The 19,325-nt window shown below is 43.9% G+C and overlaps 1 protein-coding gene across 1 annotated transcript; it reads right to left on the reverse strand.

Moving 5' to 3' along the window:
* Positions 1-112: 112 nt before the first annotated feature.
* LOC307058532 (guanylate cyclase 2G-like) lies at positions 113-17,393 on the reverse strand (the record flags this gene model as incomplete). The annotated part of the gene is given in 11 exon segments (XM_079712036.1): positions 113-117; positions 3,772-3,877; positions 5,160-5,251; positions 6,535-6,633; positions 8,032-8,206; positions 9,936-10,128; positions 11,035-11,087; positions 11,091-11,175; positions 12,523-12,653; positions 12,657-12,763; positions 17,360-17,393. Coding segments are annotated over 11 exon segments (1,080 nt in total).
* Between the last annotated feature and the right edge of the window lie 1,932 nt (positions 17,394-19,325).

Consider the following 19,325-nt stretch of genomic DNA (forward strand, 5'->3'; position numbering starts at 1 on the left):
TTTATTATAAGTTTTCTTAAATATGTATAAACATTATATAGGTATACACTCCTTATTTTTATAGCTGATATAAATGTCTAAGATCGAAAGAAAATTACAAATTGAATAGGACTCAGGCTACAACAAGAGTAAAACTCACATCAGCATTAATTGAACATGATAACATGGCATTGCCTAAATGAAACTGCTACTTGTAACATGCTTCACAGGGACGGCCACGGCAGATTCTCTTCAGCTGGCAACCCCATCCTACTCGTGATGCCCAAGGCTCTATTTCTATTCACTCTGCTAAGAAATCTTCATTTGTAGAGAATGGTCTGACCTCATTTAGCCTTTACTTCAACATTCAAGCCCGTATCTTTTTTTGTCTCAGTAACCTACGACCATTCGAATGGAACCAACAACAAATCGGAAACACAAATGCAAATAAAATGAAAACAAATGGCCAGTGAAATCACGTGGTTTCTCATGCTGAGAGCACTGCCCCCCCCAGTGATCCAGAATATGTTGAGAGTAATGATTTACAAGGTCAAGCAAATAAAAATGGAAAGAAGCGGTCCTGGTAGAGAATTGGCAGATCCCTGAAAATGCACTGAGGACCCCGGTTTTGAGGCTAGAAGCTGAGATGCGCTAGGAAAAGCCTGAGCTTTAAATTCTGTTCTTTGTCTTCTATAGACTCAAATAGCGGGCTTCTCATTGGAAAACACGTCAGTTTGTATCTCTGTATTTAATGTATTTGAGAAGTTTTGAGATCTGTAGTTTGATGGCTCTTTTACAACTGTGTTAATGAACTCAGAAATTAAGCTAGTTCTCAAACCTCTGGAGACACAGAGTGCATGTTTAGCAATAGGCTAGATTAAAATGACTCGTAGCTGAAACTGGTCTCAAAACTGGTGCTCCAACCAGTTTGGGATCTCTTCTTCCTATAAATTCAGAATTTTTGTAGTCAGGAAGGACAGAAGACATATTTCATTGGTTCTAGTCAAAAACTGTTAAATAGCATACTCACAGCCATAATCATAAATCCTTGGCTGTCAGAGTAAAACAAAGTTGTATTAGTTTTGCTTTGTTTTATCATAATGTTTAATGATCTTATATCTCTTGGTGGTGCTATGGAATAAATAAAATGCCTTAAAATAAATAACCTATGACTATAGCTTACAGTGTAAATATATCATGTTGGCAGCCAAATCTTCAACCCTCCCACTGGTTTCTACAACTAGAGCTTCTTAAATTCACATATATTTCACAGGCTTTCAATCATTTTATCCTACAGTTGCATTTCAAAAATGCCAGTATTGTGTTTCTAGGCAAGGAGGCAGAGCCATTTTGCATGATTAATGTCTGGGGGGAACGTTTCTGTGGTCATCCCTGTCTCTAAGGCCCTCATGTCTGTCACCAGCAACGGCATGTGCTTCAAGTCAAAGTTAACAGCCCCGTGATGTTTGGTTGCATGTTTCATGTTTCACAACTTCTCTACTAAGGAATTAAGAGAAAGTCACTCTCCAAACAATCTCTCTTGCAAATTCCCATTAGTGCTAAACATAAAACAGACATTTAGAGAAGGAGGAAAGGGTACTTTCTCCCTTAGGTATCCTTGGTTGACATAGAAAAAAAACCCTGAATATAGATTTTAGGAAAGTGCTCTTATCAAAATTCCTAATTATGAACCCTAAAGACATCTTCTCTCTGTCTCTCTCTCTCTCTAAACTTGAGTAATTCAAACAAAATATATAGAGAGACATGGATATATACACACACATATATATTGAGTATACACAGGCACATAAATCTCTACCAATTGATAGATACAGCTATAGCTATAGCTGTAGAGAGATAGATATAGAGAGATTGATGTCTGATGTCATACTCAGCATATGTGTATATGTGCATGTATATATGTATAGGTGTGTACATGTGTATGTATATATGTGCATGTGTGTGTGTGAATGTGTATAGGTAGGCACATGTGTGTATATGTTCTATGTGCATGTGTGTGACTGGATGCCAGATGTTTATGTTACAATGTTTGATGAAAAAGGCAGAAGTAACAAAGTTTTTATTACATGAACATAATTGTGTAAGCATGTGGGCTAGGGCTGGAAGGGAACAAACACACACACTCCATACAGATACAAAGATGGGATAATGATAGTTGATTGTCATATCCCACCCTATCCCTATATCTGTGTGTTATTTTCTAATTCTCTTTCAATATAACAGTATTGGATTTCTCAGTTACTTCTGCTCTTTTGTACATACCTCTGTTAGTCCTCAATATGTTGCATTACTACTATGTTTCCTCTCTCCAGCTAAACTGAGAACTAAAGATCATAGAAAGGTTCATATCTTCTTGTGTCCCCCAATGTGGTACCTGGCACAGAGTAAGTACTCAATAAATGCTCTTTGAATTAATGAAATGTTCATAAAGATGGATGGATGGATGGATGGATGGATGGATAGATGGATAGATCGGTGGGAACTGGCCAGTCTGTCTAAGAGACCCCATAGCAGAAGTCGCCTTGTTCTCTTTCATAATGGAACAAAGTGCTTAGCACCCAGAAGCCCTGATCCCAAACAAGGGAAGAAGATATGAGGCACGAGAAGATAACTTTTGGCCACTGTCTCCATGCTAAGGTAACTCCCCTGTCTCCTTCATATAAATGCCTCTACCTTCCCTCCTTCCGAGCATCAGTCAAAAGCTTTCAATCCTTGGGACTTCCCTGGTGGTCCAGTAATTAAGAATCCGCCTGCCAATGCAGGGGACACGGGTTCGAGCCCTGGTCTGGGAAGATCCCACATGCCGTGGAGCAACTAAGCCCGTGTGCCACAACTACTGAGCCCGTGTGCGACAACTACTGAAGCCCGCACACCATAGAGCCCATGCTCCACAACAAGAGAAGCCACCGCAATGAGAAGCCCGCGCACCTCAATGAAGAGTAGCCCCTGCTCGCTGCAACTAGAGAAAGCCCGCGCGCAGCAACGAAGACCCAATGCAGCCAAAAATAAATAAATAAATAAGATGAAAATGGAATCGTGTCATAGAAAATGGAGTGTGTGAAGATCCTAGAATTCAGCTGCCCACCTCTGGGCAGAAGAAGAGACCTGCCGATGGATAAGAAAGAAATTAAGCAATAAATTGAGAATGGGACATGATGCATTTGGAAGCTGCAGTGCTCACAGGAAGTGCGAGCTCAGGGCCAGGCCTTCCAGCCATTGACTGCAGGGGTTCTGCCTGCCTGGGGCGGCCTGAACCTGTTGGATTTCAGCAATTCACCCCTGTTAGAGCTTTAGCCCCTGAAAACATTCCTGAGATGCCTTCTGCTGTGGGCTTCTCTGTCCTTGCAGGCTGATTAGCTGATAAAGATAATAAACACTAAAGGTTAGGGAGAAGGCACTTTGCAGAGAAAGGCAGGTCCCTGGCCCCAGGCTTCCTTCTCCAGCTTTCCCCTTTCCCAGAATGAAATTGGACTCACTGCAAATTCGCAAGCTAATGGGCTGGAAACCTCTGGCGGGGAGGCAGGCTCACTGGCCCGTCTGGGAGCGGCAGCCCTGGTCTCCCAGGAAATGAGTTCACTGTATCCAGCTCATCTGACTCCGCCTTTGCTCTAGGCCACAGGACTCCAGGGTGGACAGGGGAGGCCAGCTAGATGGCTCCCCCTACTGGGAGACTGACTCAATACCCCGGAACTACAACCCCTGAATGGGATATTTAAGACACTCCATGGACTTTCCTGGGACCCCACAAACACCTTTGAAGAAAATACTCACCTCGGAAGATCTCTGGGACTTTAGCTTCATCCTCAGTAAATTCGGGGAGAGGGATCGTGAAGCCTTCTTTGCCCTTCAACCAGAAAGTTGTTTGCTCTCCTTTGCCCTGTGGGAAGCAAAGGAGAGCTGGTGAATCACAGAGCAGGAGAGGTTGCCTGTCAAGTGTGGTCTCTCAGCAGACAACTCAGGTCGCCCTTACTCGCTTCCTGAGAACGTTGTTTGTAGCCAGAACTGCAACCAGGCAGGAGCTGTCTTGGTGAGGGAAAAGCTTCATCACAGATGAAATTGTGATCGTATCCTTGGACTTTGCCGATAAGCCTAGATGGACAGTCGGCGATGTTCTATGGGGTGAGGGCCAGTGGAGGCTAAAGTCTGTTGCAAAGAAAATCTTTTTAAAATAATAATAAAATCTACTGAGCTCTTACTATGAGTAGGGCACCAAGTGAAACACCTCACATACAGGTTCAAAACTAATCCTCACAGCCACCTTTTGAGGGCAGTATTATCACCATTCCCATTTTACAGATGATAAAACTAAGCCCCCAAATGAGACAGCTAGGAACAAGTGGGACAGGATTCAAAGCTAGGTCTACACTGCTGACATCTAGAAAAATCTTCCTCTTACCTGAAGTCCGTTGATGAAATACATCATGCCAGAGCCAGACTTAGCAAACTGTGGAATTGAAGGTACCTCCTCCCTTTCACTTCTTTCCCTGGACCCTGGCACCCACTCAAACTCCCAATGTCATAGTAACCGCTCACCACTCCCCCTGTGAACATCTCCAAGATGCTCTTGAGAACATCTCAAGAGGAGTACTACCACCTCCAGAAAGGGCAATGCTTATCAGAAAGATGAGAAGGTATCATGGTACGTTTCAGTGATGGACAGGAAACCAGGATGGAAAGGAAGGCAGAGAGAAAGGGAAGAGATATTTAAATGTGTAGAGATGAGGTCCAAGTGCCCCCAGACCAATGGGCTTCCATCCCCTCCACCTGGGCACTTTAGACTCAGGAGAAGGGAAATAGAAGAATGTGGACATTATAATTCCTGGGCTTATATTTGCTGTTGCTTTTGTGGGAGACTAGAATGGGGTGTTCAAGCAGAAGCCAGGAGACCAGTGTAGCAAAGAGAAAGGAGGCATCACACAAGAGGTTGGTCTAGGTTGGAGACAAAGTCACAGATTCCATGTTTGACCATTTAAGGGAATTGTACAGTCCTCTTTGGAGGAAGATAACCTCACAGTCATGAGAGCCTCCACATGGACCTTAGTGGTCTCCACAAACCACGGCATGGAGATTCACTCATCCCATCAAGTTCCTCAATATCTCCTTCAGGGACCCAAATGGGGTGGGGTGGTGGGGTGGGCACGCATTTGGTCCGGTCTTACCTTGACTGGAATAGTGCCTCTCTTTTGCAAATCACACCCTCTCAACGCCAGCAGGGCGCCTGCAGTGCTCTGAGAGACCTGAATCCAGAGAGCTGCCAGAAACCAGTTTTAGCCTAGTCATCACCTTGGTTGTGAATTTCATATGGATGTCAGTGGGGCAAGGGCTGCTGTGGGGAGGGAACACTACACACATGGCTCAAGTTCTTGGACTGCCAGCACCTCTCACGAAGCAAATCACAGACAACCTCTCTCACGTCTAGGACACGTGGACTGGGACCCCCAACCGTCCAGGCATTGCTCAGATGCTGCTGGGTGTTGTTCAAGCTTTAACACATTCGGTTTAGAAACAGAAGACAGAACGGAGTCCATATGCAAGTTGATGTTCCTGATGGATGAGGGCAGCTGGGGTCCTCAGGCTCCCTGGGATAGTACCAGAGCTGGGATGTACCACTGAACATGTCCTTTGTAACCAGAACTGCAACTAAAGTCAGGTGTGGAGGCTACATCAGCATTTCCAATTTCATATTTTGTCCTTGAGCTCTTTACTTACAAGCTAAGAGAGACGTTTAAATCTGGATTTGAGACTCAGTTGATTAACTTAGACAACAAAGTAATCAGAGGGGAAAAGATTTTTTGTGTGTTTTTATATACTGTGGAAGATTTACAAATTCAAAAGAATGTTAACCTAAACTTTTCAAAACTTAAATCACTGAGTAATTATTCTTTCCAGCTGATAAATGTCTCAGCTGATAAATGGCATATATGTGTCTAGTAATAATCAATACAATAAAATTATTGTAATGCAAAAGCATTTGATGTGCCCGGGAGTTCCCGGCCATAGATTTCTTTGGCATCGCCAAAACTATACAGCAGGATTGGCCCATTACTACCTACAAGCCAGATCCTGCCCACCACCTGTGTTTGCAAAATAAAGTTTTATTGGAACATAAACACACCCAATATTTACATGTTGCAAATTGCTGCTTTCACACAAGAACAGCAGTTACATAGTTGCAGCAGAGACTATAGCCCCCAAAGCCTAAAATATTTACTGTCTGGCCCTGTTCAGAAAAAGTTTGCCAACTGCTGCTCCTCATTTAAATGATCTTACTATATGTGTACCTGACTGTTTAGGATGGAAAGTCTTGGAAGGAGATGTCATGTGTGTTTATATGGCTCCATCGAGAACACAGTGCAAAAACCCATCTACAAAGCTTGTGACCAGTGTTGCCTGAAGTGGATAATGATCTTATCCTCCAGATGGAAAAGAGTAGACAAAATGCAAATGGGTCTTCTAAAAATACTCTCTGGTTAAAGATAGGGGACCGGAGGGACAGCGATCGTGTGTTTGCAAAGTGCTGTAAACGATACCCACGCAAACTGCTACTTTCCATTCTGGATGCCATGTTCACAGAGTCTCCAAACAGACAGTATCTGGGCATGGTGATTCCTACCACGCCAGCCACCATGGAACCTGCAAAGGGAAGGACAGAGGGGCATGACCAGTCTGCATTTCCCAAGTGTGGGACTCCACAGTGCAAATCAGGTCAACAAAAGCAAGTCAATAAATATTCGTGAAGTACCCTCTGGGGGCAAAGCCTGGAAATAGACCTCAGGGTTTACAATGAGGCAAACTACAGAACCCACAGACTTTTGGTGGGAAGCAACATAATCAAATGTTATGGACTGAATGTTTGTGTGTCCCACCCCAAGTCACATGCTGAAGCTCTAACCTCAATATGATGGTATTAGGAGGTGGGGCCTTTAGGTGGTAGTTAGATTTAGAGGAGGTCGTGAGAGGGAGGGCTCTTAGGATGGGACCAGTGCCCTTTAAGAAGAGAAAGAGACATGAGAGCTCTCTCTCTTCCTCCACCTGAGGACGTAGCCAGAGGGCAGCCCTCTGCAAGCTGGGAAGAGGGCTTCCCCAGAATCCCCCATGGTAGAATCCTGACCTTAGGCTTTCCAGCCCCCAGAACTGTCATACATGTGTGCTGTTTAAGCCACCCAGTCTATGGTAGTTTGTTATAACAACCAAACTGACTAAGACAGAAATTAATGACAGTGTCATTCATGCACTGGAGATGTAAACAAAGCATCAATGGCACAAACATGGGAGTCATTCATCCTGGTTAGGAGTCAGGTTTTATTTTAGTTAAGCTGTGGAGGGTAAGTAAGAGCAGGTCTGGCTACATCGTTTGCAGGGCCTGGTCTCAAATGACAATAAGGGATCTTCCATTCAAAAATTATCAAGAATTTCAAGGGCTTCCCTGGTAGCGCAGTGGTTGAGAGTCCGCCTGCCGATGCAGGGGACATGGGTTCGTGCCCCGGTCTGGGAAGATCCCACATGCCGCAGAGCGGCTGGGCCCGTGAGCCATGGCCGCTGAGCCTGCGCGTCCGGAGCCTGTGCTCCGCAACGGGAGAGGCCACAACGGTGAGAGGCCTGCGTACCGCAAAAAAATAATAATAATAATAATTATCAAGAATTTCAAGACAGTAACAGAATGGCATTAAACCAAGTACAGGTCACTTCTGCACAAGTCACAAGCCCATGAGTTTGAAAAAAACAGAACAGATCAAAGGGCATTTGATGCAGAGGCATGGAGGGAAAGCAGCCCAAAATAAACATCCTGGTTTGGGGGCTTCTCCTAATTTGGGTTCAACACCTTGGAGTCTTTGTTTGTCCTTGTTGTTACTAAGCAATCTGACTAACTAGAAATACACATGCAAAGAGAATTCAATCTTTTCTTTCCCCTGGAGATGCTACCATTTGATTTCAGGGTTCCTAAATTAAGCCTCAGACCTAGGATGTGAATTTAGAACTACCTGCTGCTGTATCTGGACCACAAGGCCACCTGCCCTTAGTGCTGTCTACCGGTGTGGAGGCCAATCCAGAGCTTAAGCTTTTCCTCAGGCATGTGTCCAACCTGGAAGTGGATGGTGGTACTGAGAAAGTACAAGGGCGTCGTGGCAATCTCGTCCACGTGTTGGGTACCATTCCGCACGGGAAGTCCGCTAGCCGCCATGTATGCATCTCCAATGGTTTCAACCTGAAAATAAAGCAAGAAAGTGGCCCTGTGTTCATCATGAGGGAGGCTGGGGGTGATGGTGGGGTCAGAGACAAGGCCCCTCATTACTGATCCTGTTTGAGGCCACATCCTTTGAAGGGTTGTACTCCCTGACCTTCATTCCATCCAAGTCCCAGCATTTCCTCAAGTTCCTACTCTTGTTCTGGCTCCTACAAAGCCTTCCTTCCCTCACCCTCTTCCCCACAGCCTCTGCTTTCTTCTCTGAAATCTGAGAGTGCCGGTGATTATATTTCCCCAACCCTAGTTCAAAACCAGTTAGACATGCAGCAATACACTGATGGAGTAGATCTTGAAGGATCACGTGGATCCATCAAGTGAAATCCATCTTATCCAAGCTGAACTGTCTTCACTCCACACAAGGGCTCTTAGATACAATTATACATAGGCTTATATTATACAAAGTATGTATAAACGTATGTACCTGCCTGATCTGTCCTCTTTTTCCCCAATCCTCCTAATAAAATCATCTTTCAGATCCTTCATTCACCACAGAGAATAAATGACAAGTGTAAGCATAAAGTTACAGCCTCTTCCAGATACATTTGCTTTTCAGCAGAATCCTAAGGTGATGTGGAAAATGTGGAATTTCAGGCCTTAGCCAGGCAATAAGACCACGTCTGCTTCCTGGTGACCCTAAAATTACCCAAAGCCAACAAGTACACAAGTCTAACTGCTTCTAGGCTACCTCTCCCCACCATGGGCACATCCTTTAGCAATATAAACTGCTTTTAGCATTAGTTCATGCAAAACGTAGCTAAAAAGAAAACGCTAAGAGGAAATCCCAGGGGAGGCTCGTCTAAGCAGAGCAGCTTCCATTTTTGTTGGGTGAATGGGATCTGCTCTTTGTGATTACCTGTACCATCCTTCCTTCTGCTCTTGATCAGAGGCAACATCTTTGAGGAATTTGGGGGGATAACCATTGAGGATGTGTTGCCAGGGGACATGATTGCACCATCCCACGTCTTCCTGATGCCAGGACCACAGGCAGAGCCCTGCGATTGTGGTCAGAGCTGGTAAACTAGTGGCTGCCCACCAGGTGCGTGTGAACATGGGCACCTTGGAGTCATGATAAAGTGGCCTCATCATCACCACCAGTGAATGAAGCCAAATTATTATTTTGCTCTCCTCCCCTGCAAAATTCATTTTTCACTCTAGGTGACCCTGTTCATACATCCCCAGTGTAGCACTAGGTGGGTGGTTGCTGTCTGACCTTTAGCCATGAGTCTGATAGTCTAAGCTTGGGGGTCTATCTTCACCTGAATTGCTAAGGGCACAGTAACAGAAGTGAGACCCATGACAGATCCAAAGACAATCTTTAAAGGAGAGTAAATGTGAGCCTCTCTGAATGTGGAAAAAATATATTCAGGAGGGAACTGGAGGAATTAGCCAGAGGAAGGTCAATGCCTGTTTTAGAAATGTGTTTACTGTGAGATAAAATAATGGAAGGAAATAGAGGGAACAACTGATGATTCTTGACAAGCACCTACATCTGTGATGAATCAAGCCCTTTTCCAAGAAAACAAACAGGAATCAAATATTGAGTTTCTGCCATGAATTGAGATAGACTGCCAGCCTGAAATAGAGCCTTCCTCCTGGCTGAGGTCTAGGGCTGGATTAATCCTCACTCATGCCCGGAGACAGCCTACAAGGGTCATGTGTGTCTCCACAACCCAGGAACCAGGCGTCTCACCTTATACACATCATAAGTTTTAATGATGTGATCAAATAAACTGTACAGGTCCTTAAGGAGCTGCACAAATTGCAGCGGGGAGCTGAGAGAACAGAGATTTGTGAATCCAACAATGTCAGCGAAAAAGATTGTCATGGACTGAAAATGCTCTGGTTCCACAGCTCTTCCAGCTATGAGCTGATCTCCAGTGAAGCTGAAACCAGAGAATAGGATCGTTTTTGAACAGTATCATTCATCTTGTCTCCTATAGACCCCTACAAAGTCTCCCTGGTAGATCTTTTTCTTCGGTGGGTTAGATTTTGGGGTAACAAAAATCCATCATCTAGAGGGATTCTTTTGACACCCATTTCTCAGCCTGCATTTTCTCTAAAGAGATATTTGAATTGGTGGGTATAAATTCAGGGGGGGGGTGAGAAGCAGTTCACATAAATGCCTTTTCAAAAATATTTTCTCCCTGAGGGAATTTCATTTGCCGCTATTGGTTATAGAATTTGATTTTAACGACTCAGTCTGCAGATGTGGAAGCAACTGTAAACAGTCATCGATCCACAAATTAACATTTCTGCTTCTATCAATCAATCTCACATTGACACATTCAAATCCCCAACCCCATTTCTTTGTCAAGACACATAAGAAGGGTGCTGGAATTTTAACAGCAGATGCTCTGCTAAGTGTTTAGAGAGTGCACAGGTGACAACAGAGCCAAAAATAAGCAACTTCTGAATCTGAAGTTATTGGTGCCTATTGTACTGTGCAAAAAAAGCATTTGGGCAGACGTAAAAATCTGAATATACTGAGGGTAGTAATTAATTGGACTCCTGAGACTAGAGCGCCATCTAGTGGTCCCTTCCTCTTGCTGCATCCCCTATAATCTATCTTTTACAGACCTGCGTTCTCTAATACCTGTGGATTCCAGGGCCTTGCCTCTATCTCCCTTTACAAGGTGTACCAAATTACACACAAAATGCTTGACGCATTTTAGAAGAGACTAACATTCTCTTAGAAAAAGAACACAGGAAATAGTCTCTCATGTGGGGTCTCCTTAAATAGAGATGGTGTTGCTTCCTGGTTTGTCAAGGCCCCTGCTACTTTGGAATACCTGGGCAGCATTGTGGACAGAAGCTGATCCACTTTCCTCTTCTCAGCCATCAGCTAGTTGGCCCTGTCTTCCACCACTTCCTCCAGGTGATTGGTGTACACTTTCAGCTGGCTCACCCTACTGTCTAGTACATTCACGTGGCTTTAAAAGAACCCAGAGATTTAAGTCTTTTTCCAAGAACTTTAGGGCCACAGTGGAGCACAACATCCAAGTATACATTCCAAGACAACATGTCTCGCCCTTAAGGTTTTCTACTTAAGGGTTGCCAATGGACAGCAGTGAAATGACAATGGCCAACAGGCCGCCTGGCAGGACAGAGCCTGTCCTTTACCAGCCCTGTGATCTTGAGGGGCACCCTCTGAGCCTCAGTTTCTTCATCTGGGAAATGAGGATAATAATACATACCTCACAGGGTCATTCTGTAGATTCAAGGAGATAATGAGTACTAAGGCTGTGTCTGGTACCCAGTGGGCACTCAACAAACAGCAGCCTTCACTGCCCTCTCCATCACCCCCACTTCCTCACATACTCCATGCCAATTGTCATGGTCATGCAGAAATGTAGATTTCAGGATGGGTCATTCTTTTCTTTTCAGACAGCAACACCAGATGTTTTCTTTTCAGATGACAGATGTAAGGGGCATTTCTAGATCCTATAGGCTCTTGTTTTAGAAGAGTCTTCAGAGAAATCATTTAAGTTTCTCATCTTTTAGATGAGGAGACTGAGGCTCACATAGGAAATGGACTTACCTTAACATTGGGGACCCTATTTTCTAAGTAAAAAGTATTGACTGACCTGAGACCTACTATTTAAAACTATTTTGGTGTGGAAAATGCAGAATACAGGGCTGTTGTATTAAGAATGTATAGTGAAATGGACAAATTAAGAGGAGATGCCTGACTCCCAGCCCGGGCCTTCTATCAACTCAAGCTACTTCTAAATGGCTGTGCCTTCTTACATTCAATGGGTCAAAAGATGACACCATTTATCCTGATGTGAAGCTACTACTCAGAAAATTGCTCAAGAGGCATGAATAATTTAAATCAATAACCTACTCTAAGGTTCGTGAATAATTCTTTTCCCACAGTCCAATCCCAATGGATTAGTCATAAGCCCTGGAATGTTGGTTTGAAAAAGATTCTGAGGCCATGTCAAAATTCCTTGGGAACAAGAGCCTTGACTGATAAGTGGTATCTGGAATGGACAAAGGAGGGCAACGAAAGCGCTAGTGTCTGATTCATTTTTGTATCATTTAGGAAATAAAGGAAGAATTTTTACCACTCGACTTCAACCAGCATGTAGCACAGTGCTTTGTGTATGGTAGGCACCGAGTGAGTATATGATGAAAGAAGAAAGGGAAGGAAGGAAGGAAGGAAGGAAGGGAGGGAGGGAGGGAGGGAGGCACACAGAAGCAATCATAGTCATATAGTTTTAAAATTCTAATGGTTAAATAATCAGGAGAAAACGTCTGCTGCACATCTAACTCACCCTCCGGGACTGGCTTCCCATAACATTTTCTTGATGGAAGGGAAAGTGGGCCTTTTCTCTGGAGATTCATCCCAACATGCCTTCACCATGACCACCATCTTTTCATTTCCCTTCTCTTCTGACAGGGAAGGTCAAAGTGGCACTGATGCCCTGGGGTCCTTGATTTGGCTGATGATTTCTGAAAGCCATTTGGGGTTTTGGTAGCTAAATGTCTGAGCTTTGTGCCATTTAGTACACTGCACTTTAAACAGACATGTTTTTAAATTTGTAAATTGAGTTTTTCAGTAAACTGAACAGATTAGAATTTCAGAGAAATCTGAATATTTTACAAGAAATATTAGGAATCCTCCTGGAAAATGAGGACTCTAATGTAAAACATATAAGCACACCCTAATTAATCTTTTTTTTGATTAAGTTTTTTTCTAATAGAACTTTTCTTGAAATGAAGCATATCTTCACGTGATTTCAGGAGTGTATAAGCATTTGGTATTAGAAATCCTCAAAGTGTGCTTTACGCAATTTGCATTCCATATAAAATGTTACATAAAAGTTATTTTAACAAACAATAAATGTTAACTACTAGGTCCCACCTCTGTGTCCCACTTTGTAAACCTACTTTCTTTCACTTCCTCATTGGCTTCTACCGACATTTATTAAACATTCTGCTTAACCAGGTTTCGTAGAGGAAATAATATTTTGAGAACAACGTATATGTGTTTTGGTAAAAAAAAAACACTGTGGTGTAACAAAATGAATGAATCTTAAATGTATTACTAAGTATAAGAAGCCAGTCTGAAAAGGCTACATACTGTATGATTCTGTTTATATGACATTCTAGAAAAGGCAAAATTATGGAGACAGAAAATAGCTCAGAGGCTGCCAGGAGTTTGGGGAGGAGAAGAAGTTGATTAAGGGAAGCACCGGGGATTTTTTTAGGGTCATAAAATTATTCTGCACGATATTGCATTGGTGGAACATGACACTACATATTTGCCAAAAGCCATAGGACTTTACAGCACAAAGAGTGAACCTTAAAGAATGCAAATTTTAAAAAATATCAGTTGGGAGATTGGACAACTGCAAGACAGAATGCAGACTGTGACAAAAGAATCTGTTTTACAAATGTGTGACCTAATCTCATCGAAGGGGATGGGGGTAAAATGCCGACATAAGTAACTTCTGAAACAACTAGAGACGGTGAGAGTAAAGTCAAAAGGAACTACTCAAAACCACTATACTCCAGTTGGTAGAATCGCCTCTCAGGGGGGTACAGATGAAGAACTCTGAAACTACTGTATGCAAATACTGGGATTGAACAAATAAGTAAATGGATGGCAGATGGTGGGAGCCAGGATTCTCGCTGTTGGAAAGGGAGGTTATGGATCAGTGATGGGCAGAGGCTAAAGTAAATGAAACATGTGATAACGACATTGGAGATGTCACTATGAACCCATGTTTAGCTTAATACAGATACAGATGGGTAGATATGGGTAGAGATATGAATGTGTGTATACATATGGGTTAGTATATACACACATATTATCTTGCTCTGTCCATGAGAGGGCCTAGAAGCAACAGCATCCCAGTAGCAACAAGCACATCTAGTGTCCAGGTGTTCATTCTCCAATACAGGAGCCAGGGCTTCTTAAGAGAAGCAGCTGATTCTAGTATTGGAGCAGGGAAAATACAAGATGAGGCTAAAGCGTCTTATACCCCCAGAAACTAAGGAAGCACAAAACAAAACACTGCAATGGGTGTATGTCAAAGTACACAGAAGCCAACTGAAATTAAATGGTCAAAGATAAAACAATTTGAGCCACAAAATAAATAAAGAAGTATTAGATTATAACTCAAAATATAAAATAACTATATAATATAATAAATTATATATAAATATCATAAATGAAATATAATAGGTAACTGAATGGATAAATAAATGGGAGAGAATAGACAAACCTGTAGAAATAAATTCCAAATAAGTTATGTAGATATTTCTCCATTCAAGGTGGTGGAGCAAACACCCCCGTCCTTAGGTGAAGATTTCACATCGTGACCTCTTTCTTACGGGGACAGTATAGGAAGAGGGGAAATCAAGTCTCAAACGTTAGTGGGCATCAGAATCACCTGGGGAGCTAATTATACACAGACCCTGGGCCCACGCCTCACCCCACCCCCACCCCCAGTTTCCATTTCAGAAGGTCTGCAGTAAGGCCTGAAATGTGATTTTCTAACAGGTTCCCAGATGAGCTGCTCCTACTGGTCCAGGGACCACGCTAGGCCAGTGCTTCGCAGACTGTGGATCTTCAGCAACACCTGGGATCTTGATAGGAAAGCAAATTCTCAGGCCTGACCCCAGACCTACTGAGTCAGGAACCCTGAGGATTGGACCCAGCAATTCTGGTTTAACAAGCCCTCCAGGTGATCCTGATGCCCATTAAAACGTTTGAGAACCATTGGTCTAGTGTGCGCAGAGAATCAGTACTGTTTCCAGCACCAGGATTGTTGGCAGGGGTGTATGAGAAGTTAATGGAAGGGTGTGTTTCTCCATAAATTAGGTGCACATCGTACTTTTCCTGGTTGTGGTCCTGTGTATCTATCGTCCCCTGTGACCAGCTCTCATTTACCCTGGTGAGCAGAAGACTACAATGAGGGGGAAATATACTGATTGTCCACAGCGTTCCCACACCTTCCCCACTCCCCCAGTTGGCACAATCACATGGCAGCTGAGCTTAGCAAGTGTAGGTGGGCTCCTGCCTGGGTTCAGTGGAGGGAAGATATGTCTAGCTGCTGGGTTCCAAATTCAGATGCCCCTGGATTTGAGATTAACCTTTTAGGATGAGTCTCACGTCTGCTTCATTTAGCCACAAATTAGAATCAGAATTGCTTTCAAAGCAACTAGCACACTCAGAAAGCCTCCTGACTTGAAAAAGTCTCCAGGGAATGCATGATGATCTAAAGATGAGACTTGGGATAGGCCACTGGGGATGGGTTAGAAATGGTAGGCAAGGCAATAAAGAAGAAATAATGGGAAAAAAATCAAGTGAGAAAGGTGGGCTGGGTTTACATAGAAACACACGCACACACACACACACACATCCCTATCCTCTCTCCAAGATAGTGGTTCTCCACCTGAACTGCATGTTAGAATCACCTGGGGAACTTTTTAAAAACCAGGATGCTCAGGCCATACCCCAAACGAGTGACATCAGATTCTCTGAGTCTGAGATCCAGGCCTCAGCAGTTTTTAAAGTTTCCCAGGAAATTCCAATGTGCAGCCAAAGTGGAAAATAAAAGTGCCAGGGGGTTCCACCTGCTATACATTTTCTTATCAATTTTGATCAAATTTTGCTTCACCTCCCATTGCTTTTGACCTTAATTCCCTCATGGAATGTGTTAAAAGACAACCTGGCCAAAAAAACAAACCTGAATATATCCTTTGTAAGTAGAAAATTGGACACCATTTATTTAAAAAATTAAATATGTTTAAAATACATTTACCTTGGGCTTCCCTGGTGGTGCAGTGGTTGAGAGTCCGCCTGCCAATGCAGGGGATGCAGGTTCATGCCCCGGTCCGGGAAGATCCCACATGCCGCGGAGCAGCTGGGCCCGTGAGCCATGGCCGCTGAGCCTGCTGCGTCCGGACCCTGTGCTCCACAACGGGAGAGGCCACAACAGTGAGAGGCCCGCGTACCACAAAAAAAATATATATATATATATTATTTTATTACCTACATATTGAGGATTATATTCTATTACTATCTACATATAATGGTTCTATAATAATAGAAGATTATATTTATTACATGCACTTAAGGGTCCTGTTTGAGCACTTCACAGGGAGAGGCAATGAAATGAGGAACATTGGAAAATGCTCATGTCCTTCACTGTGTTCTTAAGAGGTTACGTCAATTATTTGTATGCAGTAATGAAGCACTATTAGAGTCAGAAGACGTGTTCAAGTCTAGACTTTACCAGTCAGTCTCTTCAAACAAATCACCTGGGGGCCTCGATTTCACCATCCGTGAAATGGGTCTGCCTTAGACGCCTGTTACTTGAACGATGTCCCAGGGAACAGCAGCAGCAGCATCACCTGGGAGCTTGGCAGAAATACAGAGTCTCAGGCGCTGCCCAGACCTACTGGATCAGACTGTGCATTTTAACCTGATCCCCAGGAGATGCGTGTGCTTATTAGTCTGAGAAGACCTGTCCTTGTCAATTGTTCCCAGCCTTGGCTGCACATTAAAATCACCTGGGGAGCTTAAAAAGAATATATCAATTCTAGGGCCCCAGATACAAAAATCTGTACTAGCTGCAGATTACCTCTCACACAAACCAAGCCTGCGTGCGGAGGTGAGTGATCAGAATGGAGGAAGAGGGCTTAATCTGAAGGCTGGCTGAGGGAGCTCCGTCCTCAAGGCAGTGACGATTCTTATTGAGCAAGGAGATGAGGGCGGGAGGTGGGTATCTCTCACAGTGAAGGAACTCAGGGTTTTAAACTGCTCCCAGGGAGTGGGGACAGAGCTGGGAGACAAACCCAGGTCCAGTCGCCTTTGAAGCCCAGCCACTTCTAAACCACTAGTTTTACTGTTTCTGGTGCCCTGGGTGACTGTAAGAGGAAGGTGGCGGAGGAAGAGGGTAGGTAGAAGCATACCTATTCTTCTGGCACCATTGCCAGGCTAAATGAATCACAAGCCCAGCTTGAGTCACACGGTGTGGTTACGAGAAGTCACCGGCCATCGGTGCCCAACAAGGAGGAATGTGAGGAGGGCCCCTGAATGGACTGTTGCACCCAGAGCCCGGGTCCTTGGGCCTCCTGGGCACCAGCTCTGGGACTCACCTCTTCCTCCAGCAGTGACGACACGCTGAATCATGGTCGGCTTTAGCAAGAACCCCAAGCTAATATTGCATTAGAAATACAGGCTAATGCAGAAAGCAATAAGGAAACATTCAGGACACTGGGTACACCACGCCCACCTCACCCCGTAACAAATCAGGAGGCCGTGTTCCTTTATCAATCTGCGTATTTGTTTTTTGAGATGACAAAGTTGAGTCACATTTTGGAAGCACAACTCACTTAACCAGACAGGAAGGGCCTGGGTGGGGCTCCCTCTGGAATGTTTCCAGTGAGGTTCCAACAGGCTGAGAGGTCTGGTCTTGAAATCTGGGGAGACCTGTGTCCAAGCCAGAGTTCTCTCTGACCTCACGGAGACCTTTCCATTCCACAGGACTCTCCCTGACACACACGACTGTCCCTGCCCTTGCTCGTGCCAGGCTCACCCCCGGCATGAGACGTTCTACATTCTGGTCGCTGCTGACCACCCCTGACATCCAGGTATATTAGTGGAGCTCCTTCCATTAGGGCAAAAATAACATGTTTCAGGATGCTTGGAATCCTAGGAATGTAGTCCTCTCCAAGAGATGGCACGCATCTCTTTTGTTTTGGTTTGTTTTGTTTTGTTTTTTGTTTTGTTTTTTTTTTTTTTTGCGGTACGCGGGCCTCTCACTGTTGGGGCCTCTCCCGTTGCGGAGCACAGGCTCCGGATGCGCAGGCTCAGCGGCCATGGCTCACGGGCCCAGCCGCTCTGCGGCATGTGGGATCTTCCCGGACCGGGGCACGAACCCATGTCCCCTGCATCGGCAGGCGGACTCTCAACCACTGCGCCACCAGGGAAGCCCCATCTCTTTGTTTTGTTCTATTATATTTTTCTATCTTGATGGAAATGTCTGACTTTATGTATTCTGTTTTCTGAGAACAAATAGGACCATGAGAGGCTCACCATTGACGTGCCAGGTTTCATACACTGTGGGCAGTTCTATTACCTACGTGTCTGAAGGTACATTTATTTTCCTGCTGGAAAGTTGAGGCTGGCCCACAGGGCTCCTACCTCTGGATCCCATATCTGTGCTCTCTGGTACTTCCAGGGAGGAAAGAATTCAGCTTTTGGAGACAGACTGGCTGCAAATCCCAATCAGCCTCTTACCAGTTGGGCAGGTTACTTCACCTCACTAAGCCTCTTTTTTTTCCCCTTTTGAAAAGGGAGTAAGAATTCATACTATTAATATTGGAGTTAAGGATAAATTAACAACGGAGTTAATTGCTAATTATTAAGAGCACACTGTCCAATAGAAATACAATGTAAGCACATGTATAATTTTTAGTTCAACAGGTGAAATTACTTTTAATAATATATTTTATATAACCCAATGTATTAAAAATCTTATTTCAACACGTAATCAACATGAAAGTATTAGTGAGATATTTTACATTCCTCTTTTTTTTTTAATCTTCAAAAGCTGTCGTGGATTTTATACTCATAGCACATCTCAATTTGGACTAGCCACATGGTGAGTGTTCAGTAGTCACATGTGGCTGGTGGTACCATATTTGGACAGTGCAGGCTTACCCCATAAGATTGTTGGGGGAATAAATAAGACAGTGTGTGGTTTTTAGTACTAGAAATTGGGTTATCTGGGATAATAGTAATACGATACTGCTAATACTAACAATTAACATTTACTAGATACCTGTTATGGAGTAGACATGGTGCTAAGCAATCTACATACCTTAGTCCTCACAACAACCCTACGAGGCAGGTACTATTGTTATCTTTATTTTATACACAGGGACACTAGGGGTCGGGGTAGTTAAGGTCACCTGGTCAGTACGTGGCAGAGCCAGGGTTTAAATCCCCAATACAACTTGCATGCCAAACTGTCCTTCATCCTCTTAATCTATTAAGACTTCTCTCACTTAGAAACAAAGGCCCCTCCCTAACTCAAGACGAGTATTATACTCTCCAAAG

Source organism: Hyperoodon ampullatus, assembly GCF_949752795.1.
Source record: "Hyperoodon ampullatus genome assembly, chromosome: 1".
Taxonomy (NCBI): Eukaryota; Metazoa; Chordata; class Mammalia; order Artiodactyla; family Ziphiidae; genus Hyperoodon; species Hyperoodon ampullatus.